The sequence below is a fragment of the Loxodonta africana genome, chromosome 10 (genome assembly GCF_030014295.1).
Source record: "Loxodonta africana isolate mLoxAfr1 chromosome 10, mLoxAfr1.hap2, whole genome shotgun sequence".
NCBI classification, from domain to species: Eukaryota; Metazoa; Chordata; class Mammalia; order Proboscidea; family Elephantidae; genus Loxodonta; species Loxodonta africana.
Window position 1 is genome coordinate 13,166,206 of NC_087351.1, and position 19,638 is coordinate 13,185,843.

Genomic DNA, 19,638 nt, shown 5'->3' on the forward strand with positions numbered 1-19,638 from the left:
GTCTTCAAAGTTGAGAGCCAGTTCCTGTTTCCCAAAGAGTAACATTTGCCCAGTCCCGGACGAAAGATCGATGCTGCTGTTCAGTTGGTATAGGGCTTCCCGACACTTCGCTGCTCTCTGCCCTCTACCTCACCCCAACCCCAGACTTACATCAATGGAGCAGCCCATGAGGGAGCCTCTCTCGATGGCTTTCTTCATGATCTTGTACATTTCTCTGGGAGCTTCCTTTATCTCAAAAAACTCAGTCACCCCTCCTGTGAAGTCCTCCATGGCCTCTGTGGTGTTCCCACCTTTCAGGGCTTCGTAGGAGCCATGGAGCCTTGGAGAGAGGATGAGAACCAATCTGGGATCACGGGGTTCCAGGAAACGTGATCCATTGCCACCAGCACTTTACTCTTGTTCTCTCGTTCCATTCCTCAACAACCCTGTGAGCTAATGGGATGGGTACTATGATTCCCTTTCCTCACAGTGAAGAAACTGAGCTCAAGAGGCTAAGTGACTCACCAAGGCCACAGAGAACCAGAAGAACCCTGGCTGGAACCCCAACCTTCCCACCTTGTTTCCACTACACCTTGAACCCTGAGGCAGGGCTGCACTGAAGCTGTTAGTAGCTGGGGTGTGCGTTCCAAGAGAGAGAAAACATGACCTTATTCATATACTACAGGCTCATGAGGTTGAACCAACCCAAACCTTGGGTTCTGAGCCACAGAGGTACCATGCTGTGATCCAAGACTTTCAACACTGCCATGAAAGTGTTGATTTAAAGAGTGTTGATTAGTGCAAATTTAGAGAGCTCACTATGGAAAGCTAAAGCTAAAGATTTCCTCTCCAAATCTTCATTTCTTCTCTTAAGTAAGTGTTTTTAGTTGGTGCTGCCTGGACCTGCCCTTCCCTGACTTTGTGTCATAGCTGAATGCACACATGTACACATATGCATGTATATAAACACATGCATCCTTTTGCAAGTGAGACCTTGGCTGGCCTTTGCAACCCACCTCTTCATCTCTAGCTCTGCTTCACATTCTAAAGTGTTGCCTTACTTAGCATAGGCCTTCTCCAGCAGAGCACTCCAGAACTCATTGCGGTGGTTGGATTTGGTGAAAACCAGTTGATTGTTGTAAGTTGGCAGACAGTCATCAATAACGACGTCCACCCAGTCTCCATAGCGCCAGAACTGCACAGAAGCATGAAGCACAAGTCACGTCCACATATTACCACTGGGAAGTGGGTCCCTACATTCACTGTCCTTAGGGGTCTCTTGGATCCCAAAGGAGTAACATTTCCTAGGCTTGGCATCTTGGTGCTTGTTCCTACTACTCTGGGCTCGGGGTAGGTGAATCTATCCCTAACTGGACTGTGAGCTCTTTGAGGGCAGGAAGTGAGTTACTTCGCCTGTTTCACAGAGCCCAGCCCAGCACTGGACATGGATATGGCTCAGCAAATATCTTAGGACTTGAGCTTCTCACTCCCCTGCTCAGTAGGTCTGGGGTGGGGCTTAGGCATCAGTATTTTTAGGTGCCCAGATAATTCTAGTGTGCAGCAAGGTTGAGAACCGCCGGTCTAGGTGAAGGCGATATATTGATTTATGTATTTCTTGATGACAAGCAATGCAGAAATGGCTGCTGAAGAAGGACTGAAATAGAGAAAGGTGACCCAGAGCATACATTGTCAATAATTTCAATTCTGGGTGTTCTTTTTTTCTTTAACAAATCATCTTTAACTAAAGGTCAAATGTAGTTTAATCTCTTTCCAGTGCATCTTCTCCCTTATTGAAATTTCGGTCTTGTCTTTGAGTGCTGGTGGTGCAAACGGTTAAATAGTCTGCTGCTAACTGAAAGGTTGGCAGTTTAAACCCACTGAGTGGCTCCTCGGAAGAAAGATCTGGCAATCTGCTTCAATAAAGATTGCAGCCAAGAAAATCCCATGGGGCAGTTCTACTCTGTCACATGGGTTGCTATGAGTTGAAATCGACTTGACGGCACCTGACACCGACAATCCCACCCTGGCCTGACTCTTTAGATATCAGAGGGAAAGCAGCAGATCGATGGCACAGGGAAGAAGCAGCATTCAGGACCTAGCTGCCTTGCCCACGCTCAGAGGGCAGCAGGATGCTGGGCCTGGGAGGTACCTGAAGAGAAACCTCTTCGAGGCCTCAGTCTTAAAATACAAGATCAGCAGCTACATCAACTTATGATTTGGGTCAGTCCGGGAACGTTAAGGAACCTTCAGAACTGGAGACTGACTTCACAGAACCCCAGTATCTGTTAAAAACCAAAACCAAACCCATTGTTGTCGAGTTGATTCCAGCTCATAGCAACCCTTAAGTCAGACTAGAACTGCCCCATAGGGTTTCCAAGGAGCTGCTGGTGGATTCGAACTGCCGACCTTTTTTGGTTAGCAGCTGAGCACTTAACTACTGCAGCACCAGGGCATGTGGGTTTCACTTCAGGTCTGAGCCAGCACCAGGATCTGGTTCTGTGTCAGGACAATTCGGACCCAGAAAACGTCCAATGGCTGAATCGATTCTGGAACCAAGATACTCAGACCCGGACCAATTGGAAGTCTGGACCCCAGATTGATTAACGAGACTTTTCTCCCCAGAAGAGGTATGTGACAGACTGGCCTTAAAGGGAAAGAAGTAAACAGGAGTTGTAGCTCTTCAACTGAGGGTGCCTTTACAATCCCAAGGGCCGCAGGACTCCTAGCGCTAATATCTTAGAGTCCTACTTGAGAAGGACAGCAGGCAATAATAACACAGCAGCCACCCAACTGGAGAGGCAAAAATAGACCCACACGCTGGCAAACAGGATGTTTTCCGGTCTTTCTGGGTCAGAGCAGAAGGTGAGTATGTGTGGGGTGGGGGTAGGGGACAGGATAAACAACTGCTTCCTCACAGGCTTGAAGCCCTGAGGGGACACTGCCCACTGTCAAGGATGGGGAGGTGGGTGGAGCCTTTCCTGGAGGTGCTAGGAAGTCACAGCCAGGAGAGACCACCGGTAGGTGGGCTGCAGCTGGCCCTCTTCACTACACTCCTGTTACCTCACCTGGAAGTGGAAGATCCCTGCGTAGTTTTCAGTGAAACTCTGATCATGGGGTATGACTCGGAAAAGCAGGCGCTCGTTCAGAGTCAGGCAGGCGATGGCTGCGAGAAACCAGCAGTCTCCTGTAGGCAAACACGCACAGGTCACACTGGGGACTGCTCCTCCACCAGGAGGAAGGCCCTACCCCAGCCAGCTGCTCCGCTTTGGGATTCCTCTGAAGACCTGGGATTTGCTGGATGCTTTTTTTTTTTTTCATTGCCCTACTTCCAGATGACCTTACACTTGTGTCACCGCAGGGAAGGGGGATTTAACAGGAGTCTCGTGACAACATGATAAACAGGGTAACTACTCCCTCGTAGAGGAAAGTTTTCCTAAAGGCTGCAGGAGATTCCTCCAGTGCAATATAAACTTGGCTCCTCTTTGGACTTCAGTGGAGACTAAGCAGCAGTAGGTTATCATAATTGGGTTGTTCTTCCTGACCCCTGAGGGAAATCCACTCTGCCTGAGTCTCAGCAGCGTCAGGCCGTTGCCGCCTCCGGACCTCAGCAGAGACCAAGATCAGGGCACCACCAGCCAAGCAGATTTGTATTGTAGGGAAAGCAGCTGCCTGGAACCAGTCTATGGGGGGCAATAAGACATATATAAGGAGCCCTGGTGGCACAGTGGTTAAGCACTCAGCTGCTAACCGGAAGGTTGATGGTTCAGTGGCTCTGAGGCAGCTCTGAGGGAAAAAAGACCTGGCAATCTGCTCTTGTAAAGATATCAGCCTAGGAAACCCTATGGGGCAGTTCTACTCTGTCATACACGACATCGACTCAACGGCACACAACAAGACATATGTGCCTGAAAATGGAAAGAGATGGAGAAGTTTTCTTACTCCCCAGAACTCCTTTCTGGCAGAGTTCAATATGTAGTTGGAGGTGACATCTTGCTGTGTGTGTGTGTACACGGCTGGGCACACACAGTCGTAGAGCTGCCTTCTAAGGAGGCTGGGTACAGTTAAGTGCAGCCTTGTGTTTTGCTGTATGGGATGTGAAAGTGTCCTTGAGACTGGAGAGGGGAGGCTGAAAGCTGCCAGTAACCACACTCCCTCCATCCCTCCCTCCCCGTGAAGCAGCTTCGTATTGGTTTGAAGGGCAGATTATTAGCTTGCCCAGGGCTCTGCCAGGCATCCTTCCCTCGGGTGTAGAGACCCAGTCATCCAGTCCCTCCCCCTCAGCCTCTCTTTCTGTGGCCAGATAAGCCAAATTCTTCTCTTTTGTCTTGGGTCCCCTTTTCTCTCGTTTTTTTTTTTTTTTTAAATGGATGCCACAGTTTATTGTTTTTTAAATATTAAAGAAAAACTGGTTGTGTTGAGTTGACCCTGACTCATGGTGACCCTACCTCTCAGAGTAGAACTATGCTCCATACGGTTTTCTTTTTAATTATTGATTTTTTTTATTGCTGTTGAGAATATACACAGCAAAAACATATCCTAATTCAAGAATTTGTGCATGTGCAATTCAGTGACATAGATTACAGTCTTCAGGTTGTACAGCCATTCTCACCCTCCTTTTCTGAGTTGTTCCTCCCCCATTAACATAAACTCACGGCCCCCTAAGGTTTCCCTCAAGTTTTAAATTCTTTCTATTGCTGTTCTCTTCTCTCCAGTTTTACTTCATGGAACTTTCTAGAAGTCCACATCCAAAGATAATACTTCCTGAACAAGAGGCTAAGCTAGCTAATCAAAAGGAAAATTGGATGCCCACCCACGTGGCAAATGTCATCTTTGTTGACTGACTCATTTAATATGGGGTTATTCTGGGGCAACCGAAACAAGAATTTGAGTTACAGGCGCTCTTTTCAGTAATGCATGTTACCTGCGTGTACAGATTCTACATGCCTAAGGGACATATTTGGTACATAGACAGTCACAGAGGTGTCTTCTAAGGAAGATGGGCTGGGCTTTTAATTTAAAAGCCAAAATATATTATTTCTTAACTTTCTGTAAAGGAATTTTAACTATCCTTTGGTCATCTGTTTGGATCTGACCCCCGGGGACTTTCCTACCTAGATCTCCTTGGCAGATGTCAGTTCTATTGGCTCCACCAACGATAAATCGAGGATTCTCGCAAATTTCCTGAGAAGCAAAAAGGAAATGATCAGGTAATAACAACAGTAGCTACTAGTTGTTGAGCTTCATTACGTGGTACTGGCACCATGTATCACATACCACTTATATAAGCCTGCAAAAAGAGCCCTCTGTATCGTGAACATTATCGTTGTTATTTTTTGAATACAGAAACTGGGACTCAGAGAGGTTAAGTAACTTGCCCGAGGACACACAGCTAGAGCGGTAGAAGCCAGAAACGCGGTTCCTTTCGCAGTTGCACACTGCTTCCCACACTGTCATGCTATGTGAGTCAGGGTGCAGCTTGAGAGCTAGGGGAGTGTCATTCCTGGCACAGCTTTAGCAAAGTGGCAGCAGAAAGCATGCCTTTTGTTTTTTCTGTGCCAGGAGAAGAGGTGCGGGAAAGGAAAATAAGGGCCTTTCTCCCCAAAGATGTGGCAACATAGATATTCAGTCCGCATATATCCCAGGATCCACAGGACTTGAGAGCTGGGAAGAGAATAAATTTGGCGTGGGCATGAAGAGAGTGCCTCTTAGTTCAATCAGATACACGAGACCAAATGGACAGGATCAGAAGACAGAAGGGGACAACAGCGGGTTGAACAGACACATGGAGCCCAGGGTGGAAAGGGGGAGTATGCTGTCACATACGAATTGCAAGTAATATCACATAACAATATGTGCATAAATTTTTGTATGAGAAATTAACTTGAGCTGTAAACTTTCAGCAAAAGCACGATTAAATTTTTTGGTCTGGGCATCCCTGTCATTAGGCAAGCCTACCAAATAGGACCAGCACCAGCCCTTCACATCCAGGAGCCACAAACTGTGTGCAGCCCGACAACCTCGCCAAACAGCCCTAGATTTACCAACAGAGGGTGCTCTTGTCTCTGTTTGCATGTGTCTCAAGGTTTGTTTTTTCAAAATAATTATAGATTCTGTGGTTTGGTTTTAACACCATTCTTCACAGCTTGCTAATTCTGTGACACAACTCACTCGCCCTCTCTTCCCTTCTTGGTCACAACAACCTCAATACACCCAAGTGCGCTGAAGCTCCCAATACTCAGGGACCTCTCTCTCTAAACATCCTCCTGAAAGAATGAACCGGTTTGCAGTTCCGCCTCCTGGGACCGGGAGCGTCCGTTTTCCCCTCACGAACACTCAGCATCAGAATGAATTTTTAAAACATCTTTGCAAATTTAATAAAGCAGAAATGACATTTCATTGTTGTTTTAAGTCTAGCCGTTTATGAATTGTCAGTTGCAGCAGTATATCGGCAGGGAACTGCCAAAAGTTCAAGCCAGATTCAGAAGAGGACATGGAACGAGGTATATCATTGCTGATGTCAGATATACCCTGGCTGAAAGCAGAGAATACCAGAAGGATGTTTACCTGTGTTTTATTGACTGTGTTGAGGCATTTGACTGTGTGGACAATAACAAATTATGGATAACATTGCGAAGAATGGGAATTCCAGAACACTTAATTGTGGTAATAGGGAACCTGTACATAGATCAAGAGACAGTTGTTCGGACAGAACAAGGGGACACTGCGTGGTTTAAAGTCAGAAAGGGTATGCATCAGGGTTGTTTCCTTTCACCACACTTACTCAATCTGTATGCTAAGCAAATAATCCAGGAAACTGGACTGTGTGAAGAAGAACAGGGCATCAGGATTGGAGGAAGATGCATTAACAGCCTACAATATGCTTGCTGAAACTTGAAGCACTTACTGATGAAGATCAAAGATCAAAGACTACAGCCTTCAGAATTGATTACACCTCAACATAATACAAAAATCCTCACAACTGGATCAATAAGCAACAACACGATAAACAGAAAAGATTGAAGTCATCGAAGATTTCATTTTACTTGGATCCACAGTCAACGTCCATGGAAGCAGCAGTTGAGAAATCAAATGACATGTTACTTTGGGCAAATCTGCTGCAAAAGACCTTTTTAAAGTATTAAAAAGCAAAGATGTCACTTTAAGGACTAAGGTAAGCTTGACCCAAGCCATGGTATTTTCAATCACCTCCTATGCATTTGAAAGCTGGACAACAAATAAGGAAGACTGAAGAAGAATTGAAGCTTTTGAATTATAGTGTTGACAAAGAATATTGAATATACCATGGACTGACAGAAGGAACAAATCTATCTTGGAAGACAGAGTGCTCCTTGGAAGCAAGGATAGGCGAGACTTCATCTCACATACTTTGGTCATGTTATCAGAAGGGATCAGTCCCTGGAAAAGGACATCATGCTTGGTAAAGCAGAGGGTCAGCAAAAAAGAGAAGACCCTCAATGAGATGGATTGACATGGTGGCTGCAACAATGGGTTCCAACGTAGCAACAATTGTGAGGACGGTGCAGAACTGGTCAGTGTTTCCTTCTGTTGTATGTAAGGTGACTGCGAGTTGGAACCAACTTGATGGCTCCTAAGAACAACACTTTATATCTTTGTCCATTTTACAGTTTAGGTGTTGGAATTTTTCTATAAATTTATAGTAACTTTTTAAATTATTACATTTTGTGTTTTTCAAAATAACCTCCCAGCTTTCGTCCTTTTGTCTCTGGCTTATTTCACTGAGCATAATGTCTTCAAGGTTCATCCATGTTATAGCATGTATCAGGACTTCATTTCTGTTTATGTCCAAGTAGCATTCCATTGTGCGTATGTACCACATTTTGTTTATCCATTCACCTGCTGATGGGCATTTAGGCTGTTTCCACCTTTTGGCTATTGTGAATTGTGCTGCAGTGAACATTGGTGTACCTGTGTCTGTTTTTGTTCCTGCTTTCAATTCTTTGAGGGTAGGAGTGGAATTGCTGGGTTGTACATAATGATATTTTAAAGAATGAATTTGTCACCTTCAAAGGACCACAAAGAACCAGTTTATTATCTGAAAAACTAGTTCTCAGGGGAAAGACTCAAGTATTTAGCTTGCTTTTTCTTTCTCTTCAACACCAGCTAATTCAATAAAAAATGATCAACTGATAATGTATATAAAAATCTACCCATATAAGTGTTATTTTTTTTTTTACTCATCTACATAGTTTATTAAGATTAATGGCTAAATTTATTGAGATTGTACTTGGTACCAGGCACTATCCTAGGTGATTTTCATATATTATTTTATTTAATGTTTACATAATCCAATGAAATAATTGCTATTATTCCCATTTTACATATGTGAACACTGAGGCACAGAGAGGTTAAATATGTTGCCCAGGATACACAGCTATTAAATATCACGGCAGGATTCAAACTAGAGCCTGTTTAACTATAGTACATAGCCTTTTATTAAAATATAGAAACACTGAATAATGCATTAACAACTATCGTTTCCATAATAATGCAAATCAGACTAAGAAACTATAAAACTCTCATTATTCTGAACAAGACTCTCTCCTCTTTGGAAAAAAAAAGCCAATGAAGGCACAGTGGACATGAGTTGTTTTTGCCTCCCCAGAATACATTTTCCTTCCTTTGAGATTGCACCTGAATTATCATTGAAGAACAACCCCATCAGCCCACATGGTTCTGGTTGGGCTGCACTCTTCAACCAGCTCCAGAAATCCCAGGGGCAGTTAGAATGAGAGGAATTGGTTCAGAGATGGGCACAGGACCACATCGGGGCCAATGAGAGTCAGGCCCCAGACTTTTGTTGTAATTATTGGGAAAGAAATACATTCTTTCTGCTGACATTGCTAAACTGGTACAGTGGAAGCCTGGAGTTTCTGGTGGCCATTTTTGCCCCATTATGAAGTTAGCCTGCCTGAGAATAAAGCCAACACTGAGGAAAGAGGAGACGGGGAGATTAGATAAACAGGTAGAGATATATAAAAAATATATAAAGATTGTTATTGTTGATAGTTGCTGTCAAGTTGGCTCCAACTCCTGGCGACTTTATACATAACAGAATGAAACATACATAGGTACATATATAGATTGATTTATTGATAAGATATATAAGTGACAGATAGATAATACTGAAGATTGTCACAACCAAGAGGAGCCGAAAAGAGACATGAGAACTAAATGTAATGTATCCTGGATGGGATTCTGGGATAGAATCCCAGACTCTAGGGAAGACACGAGGAAATCTGAATAAAGTATGGACTAGTAGCTAGTAATAACGCATCAGTGTTGGTTCATTAATTGCATCAAATGTAGGATACTAAAGCAAGTCGCTAACAGTATGAAAAACTGGGTGGGGGGATATAAGATCTTCTCTGTACACTCTTCTCAACTTTGCTATAAATCTAAAACTCTTCTAAATTGAGAAGTTTATTTAAAAAACTAGAATAGCTCAAATATTTTTTGTACATCCTGGCGGATCCTTGTACAGATCCACCGGGTGGTGCACACTCCCAACTCGGAGCCCACGGGTTTAGAGAGATCCTTCCCTGCTCTAAAGGCATTGAATCCTTGGGGGTTATAGGTGTCTCTATGCAGGAAGAAGGGTCTTCTCCTCAGACCCCCAGCACTGACCCATTCATACTGACCCAAATGAGCCCCTTGATTGCCCCATAACATAGCCTTTGGCAAACTGCTTTGTCCTGTAAGGAGCCTGGCTGGTCAGCGTGGACTGTTCTGTTTAAATGGAACTGACATGCCCTGATGAGCCAGCCTTAGGAGACATGGCAAAGGAGGCAGGTCACAGCCTCCCATTTATGTACTGTTGACCACCATCTGGGACCTCACCTGAAACTGAGCCTTAGTACTCTCAACCACCCTACTCCCCCACCCCAAAATATCTGCTCCCAGGAAGATGTGACAGTCAATTGTACTTTACTATGAATTTAAGTCAATGCATTACTCTCTTAAAAATATTCACAATCTCAGGAACCTACAAACTATAATAATCTCTAGTTCAGGAATAGAAAATAACGTCTTCATTTCCAGGAGGAAGCAGGACTGCGTTTTGGGGGCACGTGCGAAAGAAGAACCTTGGTAAGTCACTTGCTCAGTGACGGAACCCATGGTCTCAGGCTCTAGATCACTTGACTTCCTGTTCCCCAGGGGCTCTCCAGAAGCCCCATCTCTTCCATCCCTACCTTTGGCCTTTTCCACGTGATGGCCTTCATCTCGGTTTTCTGGCTCAGCTCAAGGCAGCCCAGGGCCTGAGCACTTGCAGGGAACACAGGATCTTCAAAGAGACACTTCTGAGCCAGGTACCATTGCTGGAGAGCAAGGAAATCCTGCCCCTCAAACTTGAGGGGCCGTGTGATGGTGCCCTCTCCGTTTCTCCTGTCCCTCTCCCGGATCACACGGTCACAGAAGAATCCTGGTAGCAGGTAGGGCATGGTGACCACTCAGGGAGAAGAGGTGGGCCTTCACAGCAGCCTGTCTCCCTCTGCGACCTCTGTCAGGCCTAACCCTCCCGTGAATGGGCCCCGAGCTGAGCTATATACGCCCTCCATCCACTGCAGCGCAATGCAAATGAACGCAGCCCAGAGTCAGCAGCTTTGGCAGGAGGCCCCTGAGCCCACAGTCTAGGGCAACACCATTCAAGTCAGAGAGGAGTCAGTGAGGGGAGAGCGAAACAGGGACAGCCCCAGGACAGACTTTGAGGACACCTCTATTGGCTTTCCTGGGATTCTGTCTTCAAAAAGAGAAAAAATATGTAGCTATAGAGAGGCTTGCCTTGTCTCAGCTAAAGGCGTTCATGCTTTGACACTGTACGTCAATGGGATGCAGCATGGGGCCTTCTGAACATACTGTATGCACTAGTCCTATACAGGCTGCTGAATGCATAGGAGGGAACTGCTCCAAGACATTGTCTGAGAGTAATGAAGCCTTTATTCTCTCCATGTCCCGGCCCTCCAAAGACTTGACTGGTCATTTAACCCGTTGCTTTCAATTCATCAGACGGAGTAGAACTGTCCCACAGGGTTTCCAAGGCTGTAAATCTTTACGGGAGCAGATTGCCACATCTTTCTCCTGTAGAGCAGCTGGTGGGTTTGGACTGCCGATCTTTCACTTAGCAGCCGAGCACTTAACCACTGCACCACTGGGGCTCCTGACTTAAAAAAGGGACCCTTTAATCTGTGGGAAAAACCCTGGTTGCATAGTGGTTAAGTGCTACAGCTTCTAACCAAAGTGTCGGCAGTTCGGATCTGCTGGGCGCTCCTTGGAAACTCTATGGGGCAGTTCTACTCTGTCCCATAGGGTCGCTATGAGTCGGAATCGACTCGATGGCACTGGGTTTGGTTTTTGGTTTTTAATCTGTGAGAGGGACCCAGAGGGTAGGTAACTGAACCTCAGATGAAAGTCCCTGTTAGAGTAGGCCCAGTGGTGCGGAACAGGCATCCATTGTCACTAACTCAGGACCGCTGAGGCAGAGAACGTGGTAGGTGGGGAGGGAAGGATATATGTGTGTTGGAATGATATTATGAAGAAGCCTCAGCTAATTCAAAGACCCATGGTGCTTAAATGGGCAACTCTCATGTAAGAGTGCTGGTGGTGCAGTGGTTAAGAGCTCGCTGCTTACCAAGATGTCGGCAGTTGGAATCCACCAGCTGCTTCATGGAAACCCTATGGGGTAGTTTTACTCTGTCCTATAGGGTCGCTATGAGTTGAAATTGACTCAGTGGCAATGGTTTTTTTTTTTTTCATGTGAGGACAGGGAACTGATGCAGGTGGAAACTCAGGTATAGTAACCTGCCCACCAGGAGGAGCCCAGCCTCCCAGTGTATCCACTGTCCCCTCTTAGGCTCAGTCTATTCTGTGCTTCTCAAAGTGTGATCCATGGACTACCTGCATCAAAATCACCTGGAATACCTGTTTAAAATGCAGAGTCCCAGGGTCTCTCCCAGACCTATGGATTTGGAAACTCTTGGTAGGGGTCTGCGACTCTGCATTTTTAAGTAGGCACCTGAGAGGGTCTTACATTCACTAATGTATGAAACCATGACTCTAGCATTACAGGGTACCCAGTATGAGTCATGGTTTCATACTGGTGGTGTGGTGATTAGCAGCTACGGCTGCTAACCAAAAGGTCAGCAGTTCAAATACACCAGGCGCTCTTTGGAAACTCTATGGGGCAGTTCTATTCTGTCCTATAGGGTCACTATGAGTCAGAATCTATTCAACGGCAGCAGATCTTTTAAGAAACAATTTACTTTTACTCAGTTAAGAAGTGAACATAGTTTTCAAAAATTAAATAACACAAAAGGTACATGGAAGAGTATCAGTCCCTTGCCCTACTCTCTCTACCTCCAAATCCGTCTCCTCAGAGGCAGCCACTTTTAATCCTTTTACCTATTTCTTTTGGAATTTACCTCCATATTTCTAAATAATATGCCTACATTGTTACCTTATGACATCACCTATTGTGATGCCATAAATTTTGGTAAAATAAAAATTCGGTATTTAGCTCACATGCAGTGGTTTGAATGGTGGCCCTCCAAAAGATAAATCCATGTCCTAACTCCCACAACATGTGAATATGACCTTATTTGGAAAAAAGGTCTTGCAGATGTAATTAAATTAAGGATCTCAAGATGAAATCATCCTGGATTATTGGGGTGGGCTCTAAATCCAATGATAAGTGTCTTTATAAGACATAAAAGAGGAGAAGACACACAGAAGATGGCCATGTAAGGGTAGAGGCAGAGATTGGAGTTACACAACCATAAGCCAAAGAGCACTAGAGCTACCAGGAGCTGGGAGAGGCAAGGAAGGATGGTCCCCGACAGCCTTGAGGGGAGCATGGCCCTGCTGTCATCTTGATTTCAGACTACTGTCCTCCAGAACTCCAAGAAAATAAATTTCTGTTCTTTCAAGTGACCAAATTTGTGGTCATTTGTTATGTTAGCCCTGGGAAACTTAATACACTATGATTAGGTAAATATTCTTTATTTCTTAGCTATGTGATATGCTGTGATGATTTTCCTTTCTGTATAAATGTTTCTTTTCTCCTATTGTTAATAACCTCTTATTTTTCTATGCATCTAACAATGCTTTTCCCAAGCAATAATTTTTCCAAATACTTAAACTCATCAAGTAACCTAGCAGCAGTTCCTCGTCTCCCCCATCCAGGCCCTACTTCCCAACCTCCTTACTCTTGTATGGGTCAGTTGCACATATAACCAATAAAAGATTAGTATCTAGAATGTATAAAGAATGCCTACAACTCCATTTGAAAAAGACAAACAACTCAATAGAAAAACGGGCAAAAGAGATTAACAGCCATTTCATGGGCAGTGAAATAACAAATGACCAAGAAATGAATGAATGTATGAAAAGATGCTCAGCCTTATTTGCAACCAGGGAAATGAATCTCTTCATATACTTCTTGGCCGTTTCTGGCCCCACCTCCTATTTTCAGCATTACACTGTTCATCATAATGTCTAAAGTTCTGTTCTCGTCATGACCCTCAGGAGGAGCTGCTGTCTTGTGGAATATGATGGAAGGCAGTCCTAAGAGGTATTTATAGAACTATAGAATTGCATTTTTGTCAATGCCTATGTCCTCTCCCCCACCCCCTCCCTGCCGTGATGTTACTCTCTGATGAGCAGAGAGAAGGCTGGCTCCCAATTGGGTACCTCATTTTGCCATTCTGTTTCCATTGTCACCATTTGTTGACTCATGGTGCTAAGCTTGTCATATATAGTACCTCATTTAATCCTTACAACAACTCTAAGAAGGGAAGAACTTTCATTTTCATTTCATAGATAAAGAAACTGAGACCCAGGAAGGGTTAGTTGCTTGCCTGAGGCCACATGTTAAGTGGTAGAACTGGGACTTAAGTCAAGTTTGTCTTCAAAGCCTGTGCTCTTCTTCACTGTGTCATGCTCCCACCCTTTGCTGCCTATGGTAATAGAAATTCCTACCTTACCTTGAGTGCCTACTATGAGCCAGGACTTCACGGCTGCTCTCTCAGAACAGCCGTATGATGAGAATATCATTGTCCCCATTATAGAAAAGTGAAACTAATGAAGGTTAATGACTTGCTAGTGGCAGAGCCAAGAATCAGACCTAGGTTGGTTTGGTTCTAAATCCACTTGTCTTATCCACTTTACACACACTCCCAGTTCTTCCTTTTTGTGGTTAGCCCAGTGATCTCGCCTCTCTCTAAGCTGCCTGACCGAGGATGACTGTGTATCCAGCAACTCACAAGCAGACCTCCTGAGGAGTCAGGCTTATCGGGATGGTGAATAATTTCCCCGGGAGAAGAAGAAGCTCCACAGTAGAGTGGCCAAGGCCCTAGGAGCAGAGGGCTCCCTGCACACAGCATGGGTTTTCTGTAGCTCAGTTCCCTCCCACTCCTCTCCCACAATGGCATGGAGTAACTTTTATTTTGTGCCAACCTAGGATTTCTTCTTTTGAGACTTGAGTGACACAGGCCAGGTGACCCTCTGGCTGGGGAGACACACAGGGTGGGGTGTTAATTTTGGAGGTAATGGGCAGAGGAGGTCATTGGGGCAAAAGGGTCTCTGATGTCACCACAGGTCTGTGTCACCACAGGCCAGCAGAAACCTTCACAGGACTGATGTGATGGCCAACCACTGGGTCATAGCAAGTCAGTGGTAAACTGTCCTCTAAATCTCTCCCCCTTTCTTTAACTCCATATCAGACTAAAAGGAACCATTTAAAAGGAGAGATGTACCTTGAAGAAATGATTTATTCCAGGTCTGGGGCAAGAAATCTATAAGATGAGCCTGGGACATTTTGTTGTGCTAGAAACAAGGAGGCTATCAAAGATTAATGGGGTTATGTCATATGACATAGACAACTTGTTGGAGGGCTCCCATTGTCCAAAGATAGGGCAATTTGAACATCAAAAAGAATAATGACTGCAATGGATTAAGATATTACAATGCTTCCTATCGATCACATTCTTAATAGGTATTGTTTCAAACTGTAATATTTGAGAATGCAGAGAACATATGGAATTACAGCACTGAAATCCCAGAGTTGTAAAAATCATACCTATGGAGTAAAGTTAAAAAGTCCTCATGGTGCAATGGCTAAGCACTTGGCTGCTAACTACAAGGTTGACGGTTTAAACCCACCCAGCAGCTCCACGGAAGAAAGACTTGGTGATCTGCTTTCCTAAAGACGATGGCCTCAAAAATCCTATGGGGAAGTTCTTCTGTCACATGGAGTCGCTGAGTCAAAACTCAACTCCACGGCACCCAACAACAACAACATGGGGTAAAGTGAGAAGAGCTTTGTGACTGTTTGATCTAAAGAACTCAAGAAGGGATGACATGATTCAAGAAGAGGAAGGATTACTATAAAGAGGAAATCAGCTAACTATTTCACTGTCACCTGGTCTAGAGCCAGAAGTAATGTGTCATAATTGCGGCCGGAAAAGTTCTGGCTTGGAAATAAGACAAACTTTCAGATTGTGAAAGTGACAAGCCATAGGTTATTGAAAGAGGTGGGGCATCCCTTTTTCCTTCAAAACCTTACTATCGGGAAAGCAAGCCATCCATCTCCCTGGAATGACTGAAACAAGTAGCTCCCAAGCCTTTTCCGTCCTTTGAGCTATAATGCAGTTTTTATTCTACATTCCTGGTGTCTGGGGTGTACAATAAACTTCTAAAAGTTCTGATGGTGGTGATATAAGCTTGAAGGTTGGATGAAAATGGTACAGCAAGTGTTAACTGGTGTGTGGTACCTTTCTTTAACAGAACACTTCGCGGGTGTTAGCTAGGGCCCCACGCTGCCTTGGAGATTGAGGGAAACTTGACTTGACCTCCTACTTCTCAGCTCTGTGATGCTGGAGCTTCCTTATTCCACCAGGATTCTGTGGGTTCCTGGCAGTTTATTGCCTTACGCTTCTCTCTCTGTCCACACTCTGTGCTTTCCGCACTCTGAATTCCATATGCTCTCTCAGTCCTGCCTCTGTCAGTCAAGATACAGCTCTGCCTTTTACAGAAAGTCACTGGCCTCAGGCATTTCCTGAGTGCGTAACTGAACAGTCAGTGAAAAGTCAGCCCCTGGGAGGGATACCACTGGGGAGTGTGGCCTTCTGCCCTGTTCTCCCCCACTCCACCTGCTTCCTTTCTAGCTCTCCTCCCTCTCCTAAGTAAACCAGCATTTTTTTCTTTATTTCCCCTAGAAATCAATCATGTCCACCCCCAGAAAGAAATTACACCTTCTGCAACTACACGAATATTCCTAAAAGGAATTATTATACAGTTTTTCTACTCCATCACGAGAAGACGACTCTGCTATGTGAAAGATTTAAAGAGTAAGCCACATTTTGCTAAATACGTGTAAAGAATCAAATACTAGTAACAAAACCTAACCAGAAAAATGTAATGGTTTATAATCAAAGCCTTTTTTGCCTTAGTGTAACAGTCTTGGGGAGAGGGAGGAGAGAGTTAGTTTACCTGGATGGTGAGGAGCTTGGAAAAGGGCAAGAGGCCCCATCATAGAAACACAGCATAAACCTTCTGCTGTGGTTGGAGCCATGCTGATAGATGGCATAGAAGAAAGAAATGGCTTTGGGCGAGGAACAGGAAGGGGATGGCAGAACTGTAAGTTAAATGGGAAAGGGGCCTTTTTTGTTTTATTTTTCCATTCTAAGATACTTTTTCCCTCACATTTTAACATATCTGAAATCGTGATGCATCTACATTAGAAAGCTTCCTTCAGTTGCATTCAGCTATGTGGTGGTCATGACCTTCTGTGGATACTCTCTCGTAAGATCAAGACAAAGTATCAGTTGAGTAGCATCCCAAACCCACTGCCATCGAGTCGATTCCAACTCCTAGCGAACCTATAGGATAGAGCAGAACTGCCCCATAGAGTTTCCAAGGAGCGCCTGGCGGATTTGAACTGCCGACCACTTGGTTAGCAGCCGTAGTAGCACTTAACCACTGTACCACCAGGGTTTCCTGAGTAGCATCTGGGGTCTTAAAAGCCTGTGAGCAGCCATCTACGATGCTCCACTGGTCTCACCCCATATGGAGCAAAGGAGAATGAAGAAAACCAAAGACACAAGGGAAAGATTAGTCCAAAGGACTAATGAACCACGACTACCACAGCCTTCACTAGACTGAGTCCAGCACAACTAGGTGGTGCCCGGCTACCACCACTGACTGCTCTGACAGGGATCACAGAAGAGGGTCCCGGACAGAGCTGGAGAGAAATGTAGAACAAAATTCACAAAAAAAGAACAAACTTTCTGGTTTGAGAGACTGGAGAAACCCTGAGAGTATGGCCCCCGGACACCCTTTTAACTCAGTAATGAAGTCACCCCAGAGGTTCACCCTTCAGCCAAAGATTAGACAGGACTATGAAACAAAACAAGTCTAAATGGGCGCACTAGCCCAGGGGTAAGGACGAGAAGGCAGGAGGGGACAAGAAAGCCAGTAGAAGAGAACCCAAGGTCAAGAAGAGGAGAGTGTTGACATGTCATGGGATTGGCAACCAACGTCACAAAACACTATGTGTATTAATATGTAATGAGAAACTAATTTGCTCTGTAAACCTTCATCTAAAGTACAATAAATAAAAAAATAATAAAATAAGGGGAAAAAAAGTACCAGTATCAAAATCTTTTAGACTTGGCGAAATATGGTCCATGATGAATTGCAGCTTGGGAAACTTACCTACACTGTATCCTTACCCAAACTGTATCCTTAAAAGAGTCTAATTCAGGAGATTTGGGGGGATAGGAGCCTCAAGGAATAAAGTCACCTGTTAGGATAGGAGTCCTGAGGGGCTTTTGCCTGTCTGGAAGAGAGGTCCCTCAAGGCCCAGGTGTTGGCTGAAGGAATTAGCTGGCCCAAGGAGTGAAGATGACCAGGGCTCAGGTCAGAACTAGACCAACTGGGAAAGCACAGCTGGATCTGGATTAGTAATAATGGTAACAAGTAGGAAAAAAAACCCAGTGCTGTCGAGTCGATGCCGACTCAGAGCGACCCTATAGGACAGAGTAGAAGCTGCGAAAGCCAGAGAAACGAGGGCAAAGTTGAGACCCAGCTCTGAACTATCAAAAGGTGAGCCCTGAAAGGATGGAGAGTTGGAGACAGGATTTGACAGCGAGAGGCAGGTGAGGCAGCCCATGGTTGTAGGTCAGCCACTGCCAGCAAATTATAGGGCATTGGGTGTGGAGATAAGTGGGTGGGTGGTAAACTCTCCCCACACCCCAACAGCCAACGGTAAAACAGACAGCTGAGGAGAAGGCTGAGAAGGGAAGGTGCAGGGTCTCAGCACTCAATCAGCAATCAGGGATCAGCACTAGGAGGAAGGGAGAAGGGATTTCCTAGGGAAAGGCCTGGATGCTACGTTGGCGGTGGCTGTATATCGGTGAGGTTGTTTTGACTTTAGCTTAGAGCAGTGAACTGGACACCCAAACAGGAAATAAACAACCTTTCCCAACAGAGCCAAGTGGAGTCCCTGGGTTGTGCTACTAACTGAAAGTTTGGCTGTTAAAATCCACACAGAGGTGCCTCAGAAGAAAGGCCCCGTGGTCTACGCCCAAAAGGTTGTAGACGTTGAAAACCCTGTGGAGCACGGTTCTACTCTGAAGCCACAGGTTCACCGTGAGTCGGAATCGACGCCACAGCCACTACGTTTGCTGTCGTTGCGGTTTGTGTGTTCGTCTTGGCGGAGCCAAAAGATGCTGAGCCACGTCTGTGGGAGAGGCTGTAGAGTGAAGTGTGATCTAGAGTCTGGTTCAACCTGGCTCCCACATGGGGCAAACCCTTCCTTCTCCAGGCTGGGTGAGGGTGGGGCTGGCGTGAGATGTAATTTACAGAATGGCGTCTCCACCTGGGGCTGGAGGCGGGGGAGGGGGGGTGGGGGGGCTCAGGAGCATTGTTGTTGCCTGTTTCTGCTGTTGGGAATCCTTGGTGAGCTGAGTTGGCTAGTGTGGCTCAGCAGTGCACATAACGCTCTACACAGAACCCACACACACTGAACCGAAAGAGTCATCTCGCCTGCACAGGGGCCCTGGGCTGTGGCTGAGGCACCGAGAAGGCTGCCCTCCTGAGGGAGAATTCCCCTGTGGGCCTCTGGGATCCCAAGTTCCCGAGGTAGGAGGGTACGCTGCAACTGGCTCCTCATTACTCATTCCTCCAAAGGCAAAAGCAATCTAGATTGCCCTTGATTTTGAGAGCGATTGAAGGAGAGTACTACTCTGTCCTGTAGGGTTGCTATGAGTCGGAATCGACTCCACGGCACTAGGTTTTTTTTAATAGAGAAATAGCGTGAGAACCTCTTCATGCTGGTAGCATGAGGCAAATGAAGATGGGGAAACGAAAGCATGGGTCCACCATCTTGACTTTTGTGGGTCTTTATAGCCAGCCACTGAGGGAATTGCCAAGTTCCCCAGCCAGGTATGATCCCCTATACATGGTCACCTCCGGACTCCATGATACACTCATGTTTCCACAACCAAGCACACATTTTTTTCACAACCGACACCAAGCACTTTTTATTTGAAGTTGTTGTTAGTTGCTGTCGAATCGGTTCCAACTCATGGTGACTTTATCTATAACAGAATGATCTGTGACCCA

General features: G+C 45.3%; 1 protein-coding gene across 3 annotated transcripts in view; it reads right to left on the reverse strand.

The window, feature by feature from the left end:
* The window catches only part of CAPN3 (calpain 3), a 54,891-nt gene that overhangs the window by 22,502 nt on the left and 12,751 nt on the right, over positions 1 to 19,638 (reverse strand). For 2 of the 3 annotated variants that reach the window (XM_064292109.1, XM_064292108.1), the window contains exons 2-5: positions 5,091 to 5,160; positions 3,045 to 3,163; positions 1,041 to 1,174; positions 151 to 319 (exon numbers count right to left, since the gene is read on the reverse strand). In XM_064292109.1, the coding sequence (XP_064148179.1) occupies positions 151 to 319; positions 1,041 to 1,174; positions 3,045 to 3,163; positions 5,091 to 5,160 (492 nt within the window). Of the gene's footprint in view, positions 1 to 150; positions 320 to 1,040; positions 1,175 to 3,044; positions 3,164 to 5,090; positions 5,161 to 10,211; positions 10,563 to 19,638 lie in introns of those variants that run through there. The other variant, XM_064292110.1, reaches the window with a different exon arrangement.